This window comes from Crocodylus siamensis, chromosome 5, assembly GCF_052110815.1.
Source record: "Crocodylus siamensis isolate JL-2025a chromosome 5, ASM5211081v1, whole genome shotgun sequence".
NCBI lineage: Eukaryota > Metazoa > Chordata > Crocodylia > Crocodylidae > Crocodylus > Crocodylus siamensis.
In genome coordinates, this window is record NC_143399.1 from 81,279,741 (window position 1) to 81,298,148 (window position 18,408).

Here is an 18,408-nt window from a genome sequence, read left to right on the forward strand (position 1 = left end):
TGTAGCTTGACAGTAGTTGCCCCACTTCCATGTACATATAACCTCTCACTCACAATAGCAAGTGCAGAACAGTGTTTATTGGCTTTTACACTAAAAAAAAAGCAGCGACAGGTTGCGATCTATAAAAAAAGGCTCTGCCTGTGTCTCCTTCACTGCTCCTACCCCTTCCTTCCTGTCTTGCCACCATCCTTTTTCTCCACACCAGGACACTTCTCCCACCTTCCTCACACCAGCCCCTGCATACCAGCACCTGCACTACCCTGGCAAAGAGGCACATTTTTCTAGTACCACATGGGCACTGATTCAGCTAACTTCCTTGTTCTGCAGCATGCTTCCCTGCCAGGGCTATATTACATGCATTTGACACAAGCAGGGCAGTCACCATCTAGCTAGCTACCTGCCTACTAGACAACCCCACTAACTCCCACCAGGTCCCTTTCACTTCCCCAAGACTACAGCCACACACCCTGCCCTAAGTGGTGCGAAGCCTCTGGCTTCGGGCCTTGTAGACCTCAATGAGCAAGTCCTTGACATACTGGATCTCACGCTCAATGGAGTCTGCCTTTTCCTTCAGCTGCCGGTTCCTAGCCTCTAGGCTCTGGCACTCATCATCCAGTGCCTCATACTCTGCCCGTTTCCGCTGCCGGTAGCGCAGAGCTGCTGTCTTGTTCTGGTCCCGTTTCTTCTGCTTGCGGTCACCCTTTGGCTGGGGTGGGGCTGGTGCACAGGGGGCCACTGGCTGCTTGTATGGCCCAAGCCTGCTGAGCTTGGGGGCAGATGGGTTGCCTGTCTGCTCTTCCAGCAGGCCCTGGCCTTGGCATTCCCCTGGCACCTCTGCCCCATAAAAAGTGAGGAGCTCTAGGCAGCCAGAATCCAGGGTCTGCAGTGAGGTGGGGCTGTTGCCAAAGGGAGGGAAGGAGTCTGCTGGCCCTGGTGCATCGCCAAAGGGGAAATGGAAGGAAGGCTGGTGGGAGGGTGGTGTGCTGGGGGCCACTTGGTCTGGGGCCAGGCCTAAGCTGGGGGACAGCGACTCCTCCAGAAAGTAATCCTCCATCTGTTCCAGCTCCTTCTTCAGCAGGGAGGCCATGGCTTCCAGATCGGGCAATGGGGATGAGGGCAGCGATGGATCCCCTGACTCCATCAGGAGAGAGAAGTCCACCCTCTCCGTCATCCAGTCTGAGAAGCCATCGCCTGGGAGGGAAGACAGCAGGCTCAGCGACCTGGCTGTGCTGCAGGAGCAGCACCTGGCCCAACCAGGTCATGGGCACCCCCTGGGCTCCAGGATCACCTCCCCTCAGGGCTGGACTCCTGCTGACCCAGTCCCTACCCTCTGCCGTGCTAGGGTCACGGGGCCCTATCCTGGCCGGGGACTGGCACCAGTCTTTGCACGGCGAAAGGGACGAGGTCCTGGCGCAGGGAGCCAAGCAGAGGCTGCTCCTGCCCGCCCCCCACTACCTGCGCCCCCTACCTGCCAGCGCCGCGGTGTCCGCGCAGCGCCCGTCGGGGGCCCCCGCCCCGGCCTCATACCGGCCGGGGAGCTTGAGGAACTCTGCCCGCCAGGGAAGGCCGCTAGCTGGGGGCAGAGTCCTCTCGGCGTCCGGCGTCAGCGCGGCGAGCAGAGACATGGTCAGGCGCGCGGGGGCTCAGCCGGGCCACGCTGGAGCGGTGCGAGGGGCCGGCGGCGGCTGCGGGCGCGGCGCGCGGGGACCTGCGGACACAGCGCGCGGCGTGAGTGTGACGGCCCCGCGCCGCGCCACCCCCCCCGGCCCCACATGCGGTGCCCCCTCCCCGCCCGACGCCTCGGGGCCGGGCAGCTCGCGGCCGGCACTCACTCCATGGCGGCGGTGGGCAGCGGCTACGCTCGCGGCGCAGGGCGGCTGCAGGGGCGCGGGCGGTCAAGCTTATAGAGCCATGACCGCCTCCGCGCGAAGAAGGACGAGGAGACTAGTGGGGCGGGGTAGGGCCGCCCCTTATAGAGCGGGGTCGCGTCACGGAAGGATCCCTCCGCCCGGATCCTTCCGCCCGGCCCTCCTGCGCCCGCCGCTCTCCCACACCCGCGCTGCCAGGTAGCCTGGCGGAGGCCCCGCCACCCGCGCGGCGCCGCCCCAGCTCCCGGGCCACCCATGCTGCCCCCCGCTCCCCCCGCCGCGCGGGAACGGGGCAAAGGGCCTATTTTGCGGGCGGGGGTCGGTGACATCCGCGATTGCAACAGGGTTGCATCATCTGAGGGGGGGGCCGGGGAGCCCAGGCTGCCGCTCATTGGCCGCGGGGCCGGTCCGGGGAAAGGCCGGGCTCCGGGAGGGCTGACATTTGGGGCGGGGGAGAGAGTGGGCGCTGCAGTGGCGGGACCGCACCCCCCACCCCCCGCCCGAGGCCCGGGGCTGGGATGCTGCTGCTGCTGGGCCCCGGGCAGCGGGTGGCACCAGCCGGGCAAACCGCCGGGGATGAGTCGTGACCAGCGGTGGGTGCTGGTCAGGCCTCTGCAGCGGCTGACACTGGCCGAGGGACTCCGGTGGCCGCTGGGGTGTGTGAAACGGGCCGTATTCGATTCGGATTTGGCCTGAATCGGGGACAGTGATTGGGAGGGTTTCGATTCAATTCAGAGCAATTAAAGAGTCTCCTGACTGCGCGGACTCAGAGATTCAGCCACTGAATCGGGCTGAATCTCCGCCAAATTGAATCAGCGATCAAAGCTTTTTAAAGCCCTTTGTGCCCAAGCGGTGCTGGCCCTACCCAGGAGGGAGCCTGTCGTGTGCAGGGCTGCCCAGCGCTAGGGCTGGTGCCGTCACCCTTGTCCTCTGCCAGCGCTTCCCAGGAACCATGGCCAGAGGTCGTGGGGCAGAGCCAGCGTGGCAGGAGCAAGGACCCCTGCCCCCTTCCCAGTACCGGGTGACTGACTCACTGCCAGCATGGGGGAGCACCCTGGGGAGGGGCTGCAGGCGCCATGTGTGGGGCCAGGTCTGCCCCTGGTGTGCGGGACCAGTGGTGGTCATGGGAAGCGCCCCAGCCCCCACCCCGTGCCCCAGCCCTTGCCCTGCTGGTGCTGCGGGGCCTGTGTTTTGAAGAGGCCCCTTGGAGGGAAGCCTGGCTTTGGACTCTGTCACCCTCCCCCAATGCTGCGGCTCCTCTCCCCACAGTGTATCATGTTGCCACAAGCCAGCGACGTGTCCATAGCGACCTTCCAATTTCCATGGAGACCTGCAGCTTGCTTTCCACCTGTCAGCTCTGGGTGGGGCAGGTTGCCATGAAGACATCCCCCCAGGGGAGTTCAGGACCTAACAGTAGCTGGTGCCCCACCCCCATCCTCTCCGGCAGGTGCTATGAGGCCAGGGCAGCAGTACGTGCTGGCACACAGCTGGGAGGGAAGAAACAGCACTGCCAAGCCAACCCACCTGCCCTGGGGTGCCAGGAACAGCGACAGGCACTACAAGGGCACTGGGATCTGGTGGGCCAAAGTGGGGGAAGCTGGGGCCTGGGATATGTGGCTCTGTCATTACTCTGGGAAAGGAGTGGGGGACCCAGGCATCCCTACTGCTGCCCTCATCCATCCCAGCAGGCTGCTACCTACAGGCACCGGCTTTATAGTCAAACCTCCTCACAGCAGGGCAAGGCAGAGCAGTGCTGTAGCTGCACCTCCACAGGGAGCCATGGGGCAGTGGCCTGCCCTTGGCCTCCCAACAGTAGCGGCAGTCCCACCCATGCTCATCTGCTGGCCTGGGTCTTCTCTGCATCTATGCCAGGCTTGGTGCCATCTTCGTCTCGCATGGGGTGGCAGCAGCTGTTGTACAAGCTGCATTAGGACCACGTGTGCTGTGGGGTGCTGACCAGATCTGGCTGGGGGCTGCTGACCTTTGGGGTGCTGCAGTGGTCTGCCTCCATGCTGTCTATCTCCTGTGCCCAGGCTTTGTGAGTCCCCAATGCCCAGGTCTGCACCCCATTGCCTCCAAGACAAGCTCACTATTTATTTAGCAAATGCAAATCCGGGAAGCCAAGCAATAGCCTCTTTCTTAACTGAGTTCAAAGCTGGTAATGTGCCTCTTAGTTTGTAGAGGGGACACTCCTTGGTGATGTAAGGCATTGTTTGTGCCTCTCCACAAGTGCACAATGGGTTAGCACTGAGGCCTCATGCTAAACTTGACTATGAAGGGGCCTTGGTCTTAGACTATGAAGGTTGACTGGGCAGGGGCCTTGGCCTCTGTTTAGCAGGTACCACTCTGGCTGTAATAGTTCCCAACCCTGCCAATGCCCCTCACTCACCAAATTGCAGTACCCTTCCCCCTGGGCACTGATGGTGCCCCTCTCTCCCAGCCCGCAGCCACCACTCCCCATCCATGCTAGTGCCCCTCACTCCTGACCCACAGCCCCCTGGTGCTGCCAGTGCCCCCACCACTCACAACACACAGTCCCCTGCCCCCACCCTGCTGCCCCACTCCAAACCTGCACCCCCCCCAACCCTTCCCAGCTGGTACTCCTCACTCCTGACCCACAGTCTCCTTGCGCTGCCAGTGCCCGCCGCACTCATGACCCACAGTCCCCCACCCCCACCCCAGTGCCCCTCAATCCTGACTTGCAGCCTCCTGCCCCCCCAGCCCTGCCAGAGGGCCCTCAGCTGTGCCCATCCTCCCTGGCCGGAGCATGGTGGCTCCAACTCATGCAGGCAGTGGTGGAGCATGTCCAGCCCAAGTGCAGGCTGGAGGGAAGAAGAGGGGAGGCTAATGCCACCCTTGCCCTAGGATAGGGTTGCAGTGCCCTGTGAGCAGCTTGGCCACAGCCCCCTACATCTCCTTCCCCCGCTCCCTGGGCAGCGGCTCCTGGATGCTCAGCCTCTCCGAGCACAGACTCTGACACCTGTGCTGCTGCCCAGCCACAGAGTTTCCCACTGCCTCTGCTGCCCCCCCCCTTCTTCCCCTGGACAACAGGCAACCCTCCCCAACTGCCCTGTAACAGCTGCAGCCCCTGCTCCCCCTGCCCTGACCAAATGTCCGGGATTTTGCTGTGCTCCAGGGATGGGAGAGGGGGAAGTGATCGGAGCCAGCATGGGTCTGCACGCTGCCGCGGCTGCAGGCAGGTCTGTGTGCTTCCCACTGCCCCCAACCACCCTCTCTCTGCTCCCACCCCCAGAACAAAGAAAAATCCCGAACAACATGTTCTGATGGGGATCAGAGGGCTTAAAAAGAGCAGGGACATGTCCGGGGAAACCCAGACGTATGGTAAGCCTATCTTGGCAGTGCATGAGCAGTTGAGCAAAAGCGTTACAGACAGACAGACAGACAGAAGCCCTTTATTATATTAGAATAGGAAAGTAGGGCTGGAAGGGACCTCAGAAAGTTGACTAGTTTAGTCCCCTGCTCAAGGCAGGATCACTCCTGACTAAAACCAGGTAGGTGTCAGCCTCACCTGCTCTTGAAAACTTCCAAGGATGAGTTTTTCACAGTTTCTCTAGGTAGCCTGTTTCAGTGCTTGGCCACCCTCATAGTCAGAAAATTCCTCCTAATTCCCAATCTAAAATTCCTCTGCTGCAGTTGAAAACATTGCTCCTAGTCCTGTCCCATGTGGCCACAGAGAATAGTTTATTTCTATCCTCTTTCTAATTGCCCTTGAAGTATTTGAAGATGGTATCAAATTCTTCCTCAATCATCTTTTCTCCAGACTAAATAACCCTAACTCTTTCAGCCTTTTCTCACAAATAATGCTTTCCAGGCCTCTAATTATTTTTGTCACTCTCCGTTGAACTCTTTCCAAATGGTCTATATCTTTCTTGAAGTGTGGGGCCAAAAACTGGATGTGGCATTTCAGGTAAGATTTCACCAATGATGAACAGAATGGAAAAATCACTTCCCTTGATTTGCAAGCAACACTCCTATTAATACAAGATAGTATGCTGTCGGCTGTTTTTGGAACAAGAGCACACTTTTGGCTCATTCAGGACCCCCAGGTCCTTCTCTGCAGTACTGCAGCCTAGCCAGTCGTTCTCCAGTCTGTGTTTGTGCATATAATTATTCTATCCCAAGTGCAGAACTTCTCATTTATCCTTGCTGAATTTCATCTGATTGATTTTGGACCATTTCTCTAGCTTATCATTCTGGATCCTAGTCCTGCCGTCCAGAATTTCTGCAACTCCGGCCAGTTTGGTGTCATCCACAAATTTGCTAAGCATGCACTCAATCCTATTGTCCAAATCATTAATGAAGATGTTTAATAATACTGGACCCAGGACAGGTACCTCCTCCTGACTAGAAATTGATCCATTGATGACTCCTTATTGAGCGCCATGATCCAACTAGTTAGGTACCCACCTTATAGTACATTGATTTAATTGGTATTGCTTTAGCTTGTTAATAAGAATGTTGTGGGAGTCAGTGTCAAAAGTCTTGCTTAAATCAAGGTATATCACATCCACTGCGCTCCCCTGTCCTTAGAGCCTGTCACCTTATCGTAGAAGGAAATCAGGTTGGTTAGGCATGACTTCCACTTGCTGAATTCTTGGTGGCTGTTCCTAACCACCTTGTTCTCTTCTAGGTGCTTTGCAATGTAGCAGGAAACCTCTTTTCCTGCCTGCCCCCTCCAGTGTAACAAGGAGCCTCCCCTTCCATCATATATTCCCCTCTTTGGATATGTCTCTTCTTTTCTATCTTTTCTTCCTTCTCTTTCCCACAGTAAGATATAGAATTATTTGGGTATTTTTCTTTTTGTTTTGAGGAATTGTGTTTTATGAAATTACATAGGTGCTCTTATAGGTATAATATGATATTTTACATTTTGTATTTCCCCTTATTGTATTTTTATCTATTTTTGTGTCATGGCATTTATATTTTATGGTGTTGTATTTTATATTCTTTACCCTATAACAATGCTACCAAGGGTGGGAATCGAACCCCCACCTCCCTATATCAGGTGGGCCCCTGAATGAGTGGATCAGTAACTGAATGTGTAATAGGTAGTTAGCTACAACAACAAGTTAACCAGAGGCAATTGACATCTACCAAACCACAGATCAACAAGAGGAAAAAATCAATAGCAGGCAGTGTAGCAGCCAGGAACCCCCTGCACCTTCATTGTTAGAGGGACAGAAGCCCTGGTTTAAATTAATCAAAGCCAAAGACCAACTTTTGAGGTGAATATCACCAGATCGACTGCTTCCAGAGCCCTATTCATGACAATGGTAAATTAATCAAAAATCATCAATGGACTCCTGAAACTGCACATACCCATGGACGTGACTCCTAGGGCCGACAGCTACCATCCAGTAGCCACCAAGGGGGACATCTGTCCCACAAGGGTCAACAACCTCTGGATTGGGCATGCCCAAAAAGTGGGAAGTCACCGAAGTCTGCCAAGGACAGATAAAGGGCGGTGAAGAGTGACTCTCAAGGGCGCCCACTTGATCTCCAACTTGACCAGCACCCGACCTGTCCAGCCAGAAGGACCAGCTGGCCACCCCCTTCTGGAAGATACCACCATGTTGGAAGAAGCCTTGACTGGCCATCAATGGCATACTTCAACTCTTTTGGGATAGGTATACTTGACTGTGGTGCTTCACAAATATTGGTAGCTAGCTACTGTGTGTGTGTGTATGTATGTGCGTGTGTGCATGCATTGAGTGTGTGCTTGAGGGGATCAGCCCCAAGGTTTGTGATTTGATTTCATTGCAATATCTCAATCTGTCTAATAAACCAGAATTTTAAGGATCCTGAGTTGGTCATTTGTAGCCAACAGCAACAAGGTTGCCTTGGTGTGATGATGAGGACCTGCTCTGGAATCTTTCCAGGTATCAAGGTCAGGCTGACTGATCTGTAATTCCCCAGATCCCACTTGGTCCCTTTCTTAAAGATGGGCACTATACTTGCCCTTTTTCTGTCATCCAGGACCTCACCTGACCTCTGCAAGTTCTCAAAGAGGATAGCCAATGGCCATTTCCTTCAATGTTTTAGAGTGCAACCCATCCAACCCTATCAACTTGAAAGCATTTAGCTTCTCTAAGATTGCTAAGTAGGGTCCCTAAGATTGCTCTAAGATTGCTAAGTAGGGTCTCTTCCAACCCTACTTTTCAGGTTCTAACATTGCTAAGACTTCCATTATTGCTTTCCCTTAATTTATTACTTTCCCGTAACTTGTTTTGCTACTACTCTAGGCCAGTGGTGCTCAACCTTTTGGCTTCATGGGTCAGGTGAGTGGCATGTGGCTGGTTTCTGGGCTGGATTGAATCGTGCCCTTCCTTTGGCTCACATGCTGGGATTGAGCTCCAGGGACCTAGTACTGCCCCTGCACACTGGAATTGGGCCCCAGCATCCTGGCACTAGCCCTTCCCACTCCTGTGCACCGAATTTGTCCCTGGGGGCCTGGCACCACACCCTTTCAGCTCCTCCCCTCTTGGGATTGGGCTCTGGAGCCTGACACTTTCCCCAGGTAATCCAGCATGCAGGGTGCAGGGCTCCCCATGGGTCTGGAAATTTGGCAGCTGGGGAGCAGTGTCATCTTTCCCCTCTGCTAAATTTATGGACCCATGGGGAACTCCATGGGCTGGGGGTTTAGCACCCCTGCTCTAGGCTGTTTATCTCCTTTCCTATCTTTGCTGCCAACAGCATTCATCATCGGGTTGCTGCCACTATTTGTGAAGGCTGAAGTAAAAAAGGCGTTCAACATTTTAGCCTTTTCTACGTCATCAATAGATCGCCTTCTGCGTTTCTCAAGGATCCTATGGTTTCTCTGGTCTTACTCTTATTTTTGACATATTTGTAGAATCCCTTTGTATTGCCTTTTATGTCCCATGCCAGCTGCATCTCAAATTATGCCTTAGCCTTCCTAATTTTCAATTTTAATACTCATGTCAGGCTCATATTCTTTCCTAGTACCATGACCCAGTTTTCACTTTTTGTAGGATGACTTTTTGAGCTTCAGCTCCTTGAAGAGATTGTTATCTAGTCAGGTGATTGTCTGGATAGTTTGCTTTTGTGCCCTTAAGAGGGCCTCCTTATAGTACAGTCAGTTCTTCTGGACTCCTCTTCCCCTTAGACTTGGCTCCCAAGGGATCCTGCCCACTAGTTCCCTGAGTTTTTTAAAGTCTGCTTTTCTGAAGCCCACTGTCCTTATTCTACTGATCTCCTTCCTTTCTCCCCTTAGTATCTTGAACTCTATCATTTCATGATTACTGTCACCCAAGCTACCTTCCAGCTTTTTATTTTCAACCTATTCCTCCCTGTTTGTGAGCAGCAAGTCAAAGAGTTTTCCCCCCCATTTGACCTGTCTATGTCTATATCAAAATGGTATCCTCAACATACTCCAGAAATTTGCTGGACTGCTTTTACATCACTGCTGCATTTCTCTCCCTGCAGAGATCTCGATAATTAAAATTCCCCCATGAGAACCAAGATCTGTGATTGGAATCTTCTGTCACTTGTTTAAAGAAAGTCTCACCCACCTCCTCCTCTTCCTGGTTTGGTGGCATGGAGCAGACTCCCACCATGACATTGTCCCTACTGCTTTCCCTGCTGACCTTTATTGAAAGCTTTCCATTTTGTACTGCACTTCCAAACACATGTACATTGCCTTTTTTGTATAGGGCAACACCTCCTCCTTTTCTCCCTGCCTATCTTTCCTGAACAAGCTATACTTAACCAGGGCAGTACTCCAATCATGTGAACTATCCCACCAGATTTCAGAGTCCCAATTATATCATTATCCTGTACTTGTACTAGGACCTTCAGTTCTTCCTGATTGTTCCCCATGGTTGCATTAATGTATAAACATTTCAAGTATCTAACTGCCTGTCCTATCATCTCCTTAACAACATTGCTAAGACTTCCAGTATTGCTTTCCCTTACTAAGTTTTTATCCAGGCCCCGAAGATCTTTATTTAACTCTGGGCTTTTCATATAGCCTCCTTTTTTCCATACTGCCCAATCTAAGGTAGAGGTGCTTGGGTGATGCCCTTCCAGGGAGTTTGGGTCCAGTGGGAGCTGGTAGAGAAAGTCCTGAATATGGGGCCTTGGTGCAACCAATGAAGCAATGCTTTCTGAGCCTGCAGAGAACCAGAGTCAATCCCTCTGGAATGTCACCACCAAGTGTGATGAACCAAGTGACTTTCCTGGAGTCTGAGGAGGAGCTGAACCTGTGACTCCGATCCATCACAAGGAGATGGAGCTTCAACATGTGCTGCTCAGCCAGCCCCAAGAATGATAGACTCATAGAAAAGTAGGGCTGACGGTCAACTAGTCCAACCTCCTGCCTGAGGCAAAACCAGCCCATACAAATTATTGCCTAACCCAGAGGTGCTTAATTTTTGGCCCACAGGTCAAATGCAGTCCACAGGGCTTCCCCACAGGTCCAGAAATTCGGTGGTTGGGGAGAGTGGCCATTAGTATGGCCACCCATCCCCGCTGCCAAATTCCCAAACCCAAAGTCCAGCACAGCTGGTCGCACCTGAGCCACAGCTCCCTCCTCCTGATCTGGATTGAGGCTGAACCATGTCCCCTCCCTTGCCTCCCTGCAGGGCTAGGTTGTTGCCAGGCCATATCTCCTCCCTGCTGGTACCCTGGTAGGGCTCTTTTCCCCTACAGGGCCCTGTTGGAGCCAGCCTGTCCCCTGCTCTCATTGTGCCCGCTGGATCGAGATGACACCCTGGATCCAGCCCATAGTTGGATCAGGTACTGTCCATTCATCCTGCAGGGGAAAAAGGTCAAGCACCACTGGTCTAACCTACTAATAAAACTACATAGTCAATCCTGTCATACAACCAGAAGGTATAACACCTTAACCTGCCACAGGTAGAGCAGGGGGACAACAACCACCTGTGTACTGCTGCTGTAAGCGTTGTTAAAAAAAACTCGAGAGATACCAGGAGGAGGACCACTCCCCCTGCTATAGAGGAAGGCAACCCCTCCCCACAACACACACAGTCTGTACCAATCTGACCATGGGGTAAAATTCCTTCTTGACCCCAAATATGGCAATTGATCTGACTCTGGGTGGAGGGGCAAGACCCATTAGCTAGAAACCTCTGGGTTTTAGTCCCAGCAGGAACCTTTGCACACCCCAGTCAAAATCTCCAGCCCTGAAGACAACACCCAATGCTTCTAAGGCAGGCAACATCCCCCCCACCCCTTAAACAACAACAACAACAAACAAACAAACAATGCCCCCCCCCAAAAAAACCCCCTACCCTGACATGGGTAGCAACAGGAGGGAAAACAAGTTCCTTTTTAGCCCCAGGTGGCAGCCAACAAAGCCCAAAAGCATGGGAAATACCCATAGTATAGCACAGACACAACAGCTACATCTAGATCATCTCTCACCAATGCTTATACAACTTCTTCTTAAACACCTCCAATGATAAAGGTTCTACAGCTTCCCTAGGAAGTTGATTCCATTGCCTCACAGTTCTAACAGTGAAGAAGCTTCTCCTGATCCTGTCTAAACCTACTTTGCCGTAACTTCAAGCCACTGGTCCACATTGTGTTAGCTGCAGGAAGAGACAAAAGGTGTTTTCCCTTTTCTTCCTGGCAGCCCTTCAGATATTTGAAGACTGCAATCATATCCCATCTTAAGCATCTTTTTCATAAGCCAAGCCTGCATATTTCCTTTAACTTTTCTTGTATGACTTGCCTTCCAAGCCTCTCAGTGATTTCTGTTACCTGCCTCCTCTCACTTCTCCACTTCCTTTTTAAAATATGGAGCTCAACACTTTACATAATGCTCTAGAGGAGCCCTAGCCAGGGCCAAGTAAAGAGGACTATTACCTCCTGTGTCTTGCACCTAATGCTCCTATTGATGCAGCCCACAATCACATTGGCTGCATTGCAGACCACCAACACTCCAATAGCGGGTTTTGTGAAATTTCAGACAGCTGTTTCATTTTGGAGGTGTTTCGGGCCATTTTGGCACCCAAAACACTGAATCTGAATGGAAACAGAAGGCTCAGAAACATCTCTCAAAATTAAATAAGGCATCTAAAACATTTTGAAAATGTTTCAGAAAATTTTGGAGTTTTGGACCTGGGCTTGCAGGGAAACAGCTGTACGCTGCTGCCCTGCTGTGTGACTCGGCTCCACAGGGAGAAGAGATCCACATCGGGGGTCTCCTCACCGCTGCTGCCCACCCTGCACTGCCCTGGTAATGCAGGGCTGCAAGAGGGGAGTGGGGGGCCACAGAGGCGAGGAGACCCCATGCAGATCTCTGCTCCCTGCAGAGCCAGGTTGCATGGCAGGGCAGTGCTGGTCCCTGCCACGTGACCTAGCTCTGCAGGGAGCAGAGAACAGGGGCTTCACGGGGCGGGCAGCAGTGGGGAGGAGACCCCGGCATGGATCTTTGCTCCCTGTGGAGCCAGGTTGCACAGCAGGGAGTGCCACATGACCTGGCTCCGCAGGGAGCAGGGGTCTGCACCAGGGTCTCCTCACCACCACTACCCACCCCGCTCAGCCCCATGTTGCCAGGACAGGCAGCAGGGTGGAGTCCCCAACATGGAGCTCTGTGGAGCCAATGGCAGGGACCAGCAGACTTGCTTGCCGCTCTGTGCTGCTTCCCTGCCCCATGACCTGGTGTGACAGGGATCAGAGATCTGCACATGGGGGTCTCCTTGCCTGCACAGAGGGCAGCAGCCCTCCTCTTCCCTGGACGAGCCACCCACAGCCCCATCCTGCTCCCCACTGGGGCCCTGCAGCCCCCGGCCCCAAGCCCTGTCCAGCTGGGTAGGGCTGTGTGAAGCTTCCCTTGCAGCCCATTCGAAACAGATTTGGAGGAGATTCGGCAGAGCCGAAACGAAACAGGACAATGATCTGAAACACTGAAATGAATCGTTGTCCTCTGGCTGAATCTGAAAAATGAAACAGGACAATGTGCTCTAGATCAAGTATTGAAATGAGGCTAAAAACACTTTTTAAAAGAAACGAATCACCTGTCTCCCTGACTCCTCTGAAACTGTGAAAAATGGCATTTCCCATGATTTTGCGCAGAATCTGAAACTTACTGTAGTGGTTCCCAACCTTTTTTTGCCATGACCTGCTGCTGGGAGTGCTGTGTGGCAGTGGCCCGGGAGCAGGGGAGCTCCTGGCATGTAGTGACATAGACTCAGTGAAGGTGCCATTCAGGAAACCGAAAGGGTTTTTGCATTATCTTTTAAGAAGCTAAATGCAATGCTGCAGCAATGCTGCAGTGTGAAGATACTAAATACATTTCAGCTCAGGACTGTGTAAGGCAGTTCCCTACAGGAAAGTTGCATGCAGATGGTGATAAATTGTTTTGTTCATTGTGCAACATGACTCTGGACATGTCAAGGAAAAACAGTGTTGATTGGCATTTAGAGTCCGAATCAGATATAAATCAGAAGGCTGCTGCAAAGGCTGGAGTTCAGAGCAAGAAACAATTGACTATGACCTTGATCTTTAAAAGAACCACTGAAAGCAGTTTGATAAGAAGAGAGGCTACATTTGCGCTGGTGGAGGCATTCACAGTAGTCAACATTCCTCTGGAGAAAATTGATAACCCTGAATTAAAGGACTACTTGAACAAACACATACTAAATGTTGCAAAAATCTAGAACTCTTGGTTCAGAGATGATGCCTTTTATTAGACCAACTGAGAAATTGCAAAAAAACTATCTTTTTTCTGCAAGCTTCTGGGCTCACACACCCTTTATAAGGCTCAGGGAAAGTTCAAGATGGTAAAAAGACCCCATACATAGGAAATAAACTTAATTTTTGCATAGAGGAAACAGAAGCTGGAAATCTGTTCCTCTGGGCTACCAATTACATCCCTGAAACATACTAAATGCTGGCAGTTTTCCTTGTGTGAACAAGCTTGGCCAAGATTATCTACCAGGAATAATTGCTTCACATGTTCAGTCTACAAAACCTGCATTGGCAGAATGTGAATCACACACAATTGCAGAAGATGAAGCTACAATGTGATCATTTATTTTATATTTCTGTGGACTTCGCTATTTAATTATGCCATGTTTTTTGCCTCTCCGCCGATCAGCAGTGAAGGTGGGGGGCGGGTCACTGTGAAAAGACTGTGAAATCAGCTCTGTGCACTGTGAGCGGCCTGCGAGAATCCCTTTGTCTTGCTGCAATTTAGGTAGGATGCAATGCTGAAGGCTGTATGAGAGACATGCCTAGGCCTTGGTTTTGCCCTGCTGGGTGCCCCAGTTCCTTCTCTGTCTATTGGCACTGAGATGCTCCTACCCTGCCACCTTTCCTACAGACCCTGCAGTCCCTGTCTGTAGCTGGCTACCAACACAGCAGTGTTTGTTGTGTTGGTGGAGCCAAGCACTGTCACTGGGTTGGTTCAGCCCTAGTTTTCAGGTTCCATTCTGGGTGCTCCCCTCCGTCCCCATGGCCCAGCTTTGCTGTGCTCTGGATTGTGTTGAGGCCCCTGCTCTGAGCCATGAGCCCAGGATTGCCTGCCCAGACCTGTCCCTGGTAAACCATGTCAACTGGCATCAGTTCTCATCTTCATTGCCCATATCCTGCAACAGCTCTCTCTTGGTTTGCTACACCCCTCACCCTGCCAGGAACAATGTTCTGCTTGGGCTCCTGGGAGTGATTACCATATTTTTTCATATACAACATGCTCCAGAATATAATACACACTTATTTTTTAAAGGCAGAATGAAGAAAAAGAGATTTTTCCAGAGCTGTGATGCATAGAGGAGGGGAGAGACCCTCCCTTTCCTGGTTAGGCTGTCAAATAGGAGAAAAGAGATCAGGAACAGCCAGCAGACAGCAAAATTACCATCAGAAAGGTTAGCTTGATTAATGGAACATGAAGGTTATTACAAAGGAGAGATGATCATTAACACCCTTGGAGTGAAGAACAATGAGCTACTAAGTCAGCTGGCTCCCTCAGCTGGTGAAATAGCAATGTCACCGGTGCTGCATTGTGGAGCAGGTATTAAATAAGGATGCTTCAATCCTGAGCAGGAAAAAACAGCTTTCCTGTTTAATTCATGCAACCCGAGCTTGGAGAACTGATTTTTTTTGGAGGGTGGGGGGTAAGGTGCATGTTGTATACGAGAAAATATAGCAATTCGTGCCTTGTTGGAGTTGGTGCTGAGTATTCCTTGCTGGGTAAGCCAAGCCAGAGCAGAGCAAAGACGGCATTTTTGTACCACAGGGTCACTGCTTTTGATTCAGCACCCCTATATGCTGTTTGGACAGCCTCCTGCTTTGCATCTCCACCCATCTGGGATGGGTAAAGGCTGTTCCCTGCACTGAGGAAGGGGCTGGAGCTTGTGGCCTGTCCCCAAGTGTCTGCTGGGTGCAGATGTGATTCCATCATCAGGGCATACCCTTCATAGCCCCTTCTCATTGGCCAAAGGGCATTTTTTCCCACCCTGGACCTCTCACTACTGCTGAGCCAACCCTCCTAGGGTGCCAAAATGTCTGGGCTCTGTCTCGGAAATGAAACAGCATGAAATGAAACATTCCTCAAGGGCCAGCTTGGCCCCTGTCATCAGGCTACTCCTTGCTAAGGCATAATGACTCAGCCACATGAAAATGGTGTGGGCAGGGCACCAGGGAAAGCCACAGTTTTCAGAGCAAACCTACTTTGAGGGGTGGCCCTTTGCCTGTTTTACTTTCAGCCCCAAGCCTTCTGAGAGCTGGGTGCCCCGTGCATTGTGAGCACTGTGGAAATCTCACCTGGGGGACCCAGTTCTGTGGTCAAAGGGAGACTTGTCTTGTTAGAGCTCAAGCAGCCTTGTGTTAGCACCTTCCAACCCAGTGATGGGGGAGAGGAAGGGCCAGGGCAGCTGGGACTCCAGTGTCAATCCACACGAGCCTCCTGGGACTCTTGCACAGGACCTGGGGCTTCTCTCACAGTTCATGATGTATTAATGCTGGTGGGTGTGCCTCTTCCATGTGTAGCCTCGGCCTGGAGGCCCAGTATTAATACATCATCTCTAAGAGCCAGAGCCAGAGATGAGCTGCCTCCTCATCGCCACCCACAGCAGCCCCCCAGTGTTGTCCCAGTTTCCTGGTTGTCTAAGTTTTCCTTGTCAGATGATCCAGTATTGTTTATTTCATTGAGGCAGTGTCTGGGCCATGCTGCTGTAAACTCCACTGCTGGCATGTACCAAGAGCATGTCAGCACCAAGAGGCACCTCATTAGCCCCACAGCCCATGTATCCGAGGAACTGCTGCTTCCAGGCATACATAGCAGCACTCCTAAACAATGGAGTCACATTGGGAGGTCCCCTGGGACAAAAGAAATCAGAGCAGCCACTGGCTCAGCACAGATTAATTTATGTAGGTGTGAGCCATCCTATGCAATGAGGCCTCTGGGACAGCACTTCCTGTCCAGGGAGCTGCCCAGACCCACTGCCCCAAATAATTGAAGTTCCCAAATCCCATCTGACTGCTCAGTAAGTGCCTGTGTCCAACCCTTATGTCCTTGAATCCCTGTTCAGCTGCTGCCTAATCATAAGGTACGTCAAGTACCTTGGTGTCCAAGTTTTCACAGATATATGCAACTGTCTGCTGCCAGGTGTGCTCAGGCCTGCCCATGTCCCAAGTAGATTGGAGTCTGTGGCCTGCAGCCTGGGTCTGCAGAGCCTGGGTCTGCAAGGATCCAGCCCTGACCGTTTTCAGAGTGTCCCCCCTGGAATGAACCTTGCTTTCAGCACAGGTAGAAAAGGGGTGACCTTTCCCCCTTGTAGCCAAGCTCTCAAAGCACTCACCCACAGCGTGGGACACCCTGGTTCAATTCCCTGTTCTACTTGGGGGAACTTGAACCCTATCTCCTCCCAGAGCTGTCTTTCTCCGAGTGAAGTAACAACTCATGGAGTCAGTGTGAAGCAGGAAGTGGTCTGGGGCTTGGGGGAGACCCAAGTTCAAGTTCTGGCTTCTATGAATGGCCAACATAATAAAATACATACAGATGCTTCAGGGGCAGGTCTCCTCTCTTCCTCACCATAAAGCAACTCCCTTTTCCCCCTGCAGAAAACTCTGTCCTTGCTGCCTTCACTGGGGCTTTCTCCAGGGAGATGCGAGCTCAAACCCTCTTGGGTGGAAGCCATGAGCTCAGGGCTCCTGTGTCCCAGTTGAGAGCTCTGGCCATTGTTGAATGGGTAGAGGGGAGAAACTCGTTCATGGGTCACGCGCTCCATGACCCCATGGAGATACCTGGCTCCAGGCATGGCTCTGGCCATGAGCCCCAGGGATGGGGGGCATGGAGGTGACCCCCTGGAACCTCAACACCTCTTCCTAGCTGGCTCCGCTGCCCTCACTTGGAGCATGGGCCCCCAGGAGCTCGCTAAGTGGTGCCCCATCTCCTGGGCCCCTCTCAGGACTGTTCGGTCTCTGAGTCAGTGCAACACTGCCACCTTGTGGCCCTGGCCCTCAGTTCAGCCACGGTTCTTGACTGCTAATAAGGTATTTTAGGTGCAGGCCAGGCCCACTCCATTGTTGCTGTGCTGCCCTTTGCCCTGGGCAAAGCTGTGACATGGCTCCCAGTGAGGTCAGGATCCAGGTGGTCACTGCCCTCCACGACAACATCATCATGTTGGGTTTTAGGCTGTGCCTTCAAAGTCTGCTTGTTCGGGTGCAGAACAATGGGGCCCTTCCCAGGGACTGTTTTCTGTGTTGGAAGCCCAGCTTGCTCAAAGCTGACACCTCAGGGTGTTTGTAGATGACACTTTAAAGTGAGCTTAAAGTGGGTTAAATGCCTTTTGCACTGCCTTAATGGCATTGCTGTTTGCACATTTGGTGATGTATTGCACATGAATTCCAGCCATTGTAGCACATTCTGCAGCATAATGCGCCTTAAATGACTTTGGGATGCAGCAAATGACTTTGGGGCACTTCAAAGTAAAACACCTCCGAGGAGTTTTAGTTTCCTACCCTCCAGCCATGGAGGGAAGCACCAGGCTCTGTGCGGCTCAGGGACTGTGCAGGCGAACCATATAGGCAGCCCAGCACCAGCCTGGGAAGGCAGGATCCACAGAAGGAAGAAAAAAAAACATGTCAAGCCTGATCTTTTACTTGTTTTTCCCCTGAAGCTTGCCTGCCTACCTGAGCAGCACAGGGTTTCGGTGCTTCCCTCTATGGCTGCGGTGCCCCTCCGGGACTGCCCAAGCCGGGTGTCTGTGAGGCAGGTAAAGATCGGGCTCCAACATGGGTGTACACAACATGGGGGTTTACTTTGCCCTAAACTGAAGCAGTGTTTTTAAAAAACCACAGGCGCTTGTCCACGTTACATATCTCCTATTTCCACATGACAAAAATTGCCATTAAGCTAGCTAAATTGCATATGCAGCTCCACATTATCAGCTGACTATTGTTTTGGGGGACGGGGTTTGTGCAGAGCAAAATTTCGCTGGCTGTTTCGTTTCAACACTGTTTTGACTCATTTTGAGCTCAAAATAGCGAAATTGAAACTAAATGAAGGGCTTTGAAATAGCCTTGAAACAAAACG

At 52.3% G+C, this 18,408-nt stretch overlaps 1 protein-coding gene across 1 annotated transcript; it reads right to left on the minus strand.

Moving 5' to 3' along the window:
- Positions 1–57: 57 nt before the first annotated feature.
- On the minus strand, positions 58–2,059 carry ATF5 (activating transcription factor 5). The gene is made up of 3 exons (XM_090049543.1): positions 1,833–2,059; positions 1,469–1,708; positions 58–1,191 (listed from the first exon to the last, which is right to left on the minus strand). Exons 2-3 carry the CDS (start codon positions 1,623–1,625, stop codon positions 473–475), a joined length of 876 nt encoding a protein of 291 aa, XP_089905669.1. The 5' UTR covers positions 1,626–1,708; positions 1,833–2,059; the 3' UTR covers positions 58–472.
- Positions 2,060–18,408: the final 16,349 nt, after the last annotated feature.

What these genes read in the sequence shown, in the direction of transcription:
- ATF5 (XM_090049543.1), bottom strand. Translation starts at nt 1,625, where the DNA reads ATGTCTCTGCTCGCCGCGCTGACGCCGGACGCCGAGAGGACTCTGCCC. An exon ending in GGACACCGCGGCGCTGGCAG is followed by an intron (nt 1,192 to 1,468) that starts GTAGGGGGCGCA and finishes CTTCCCTCCCAG; the next exon opens with GCGATGGCTTCTCAGACTGG.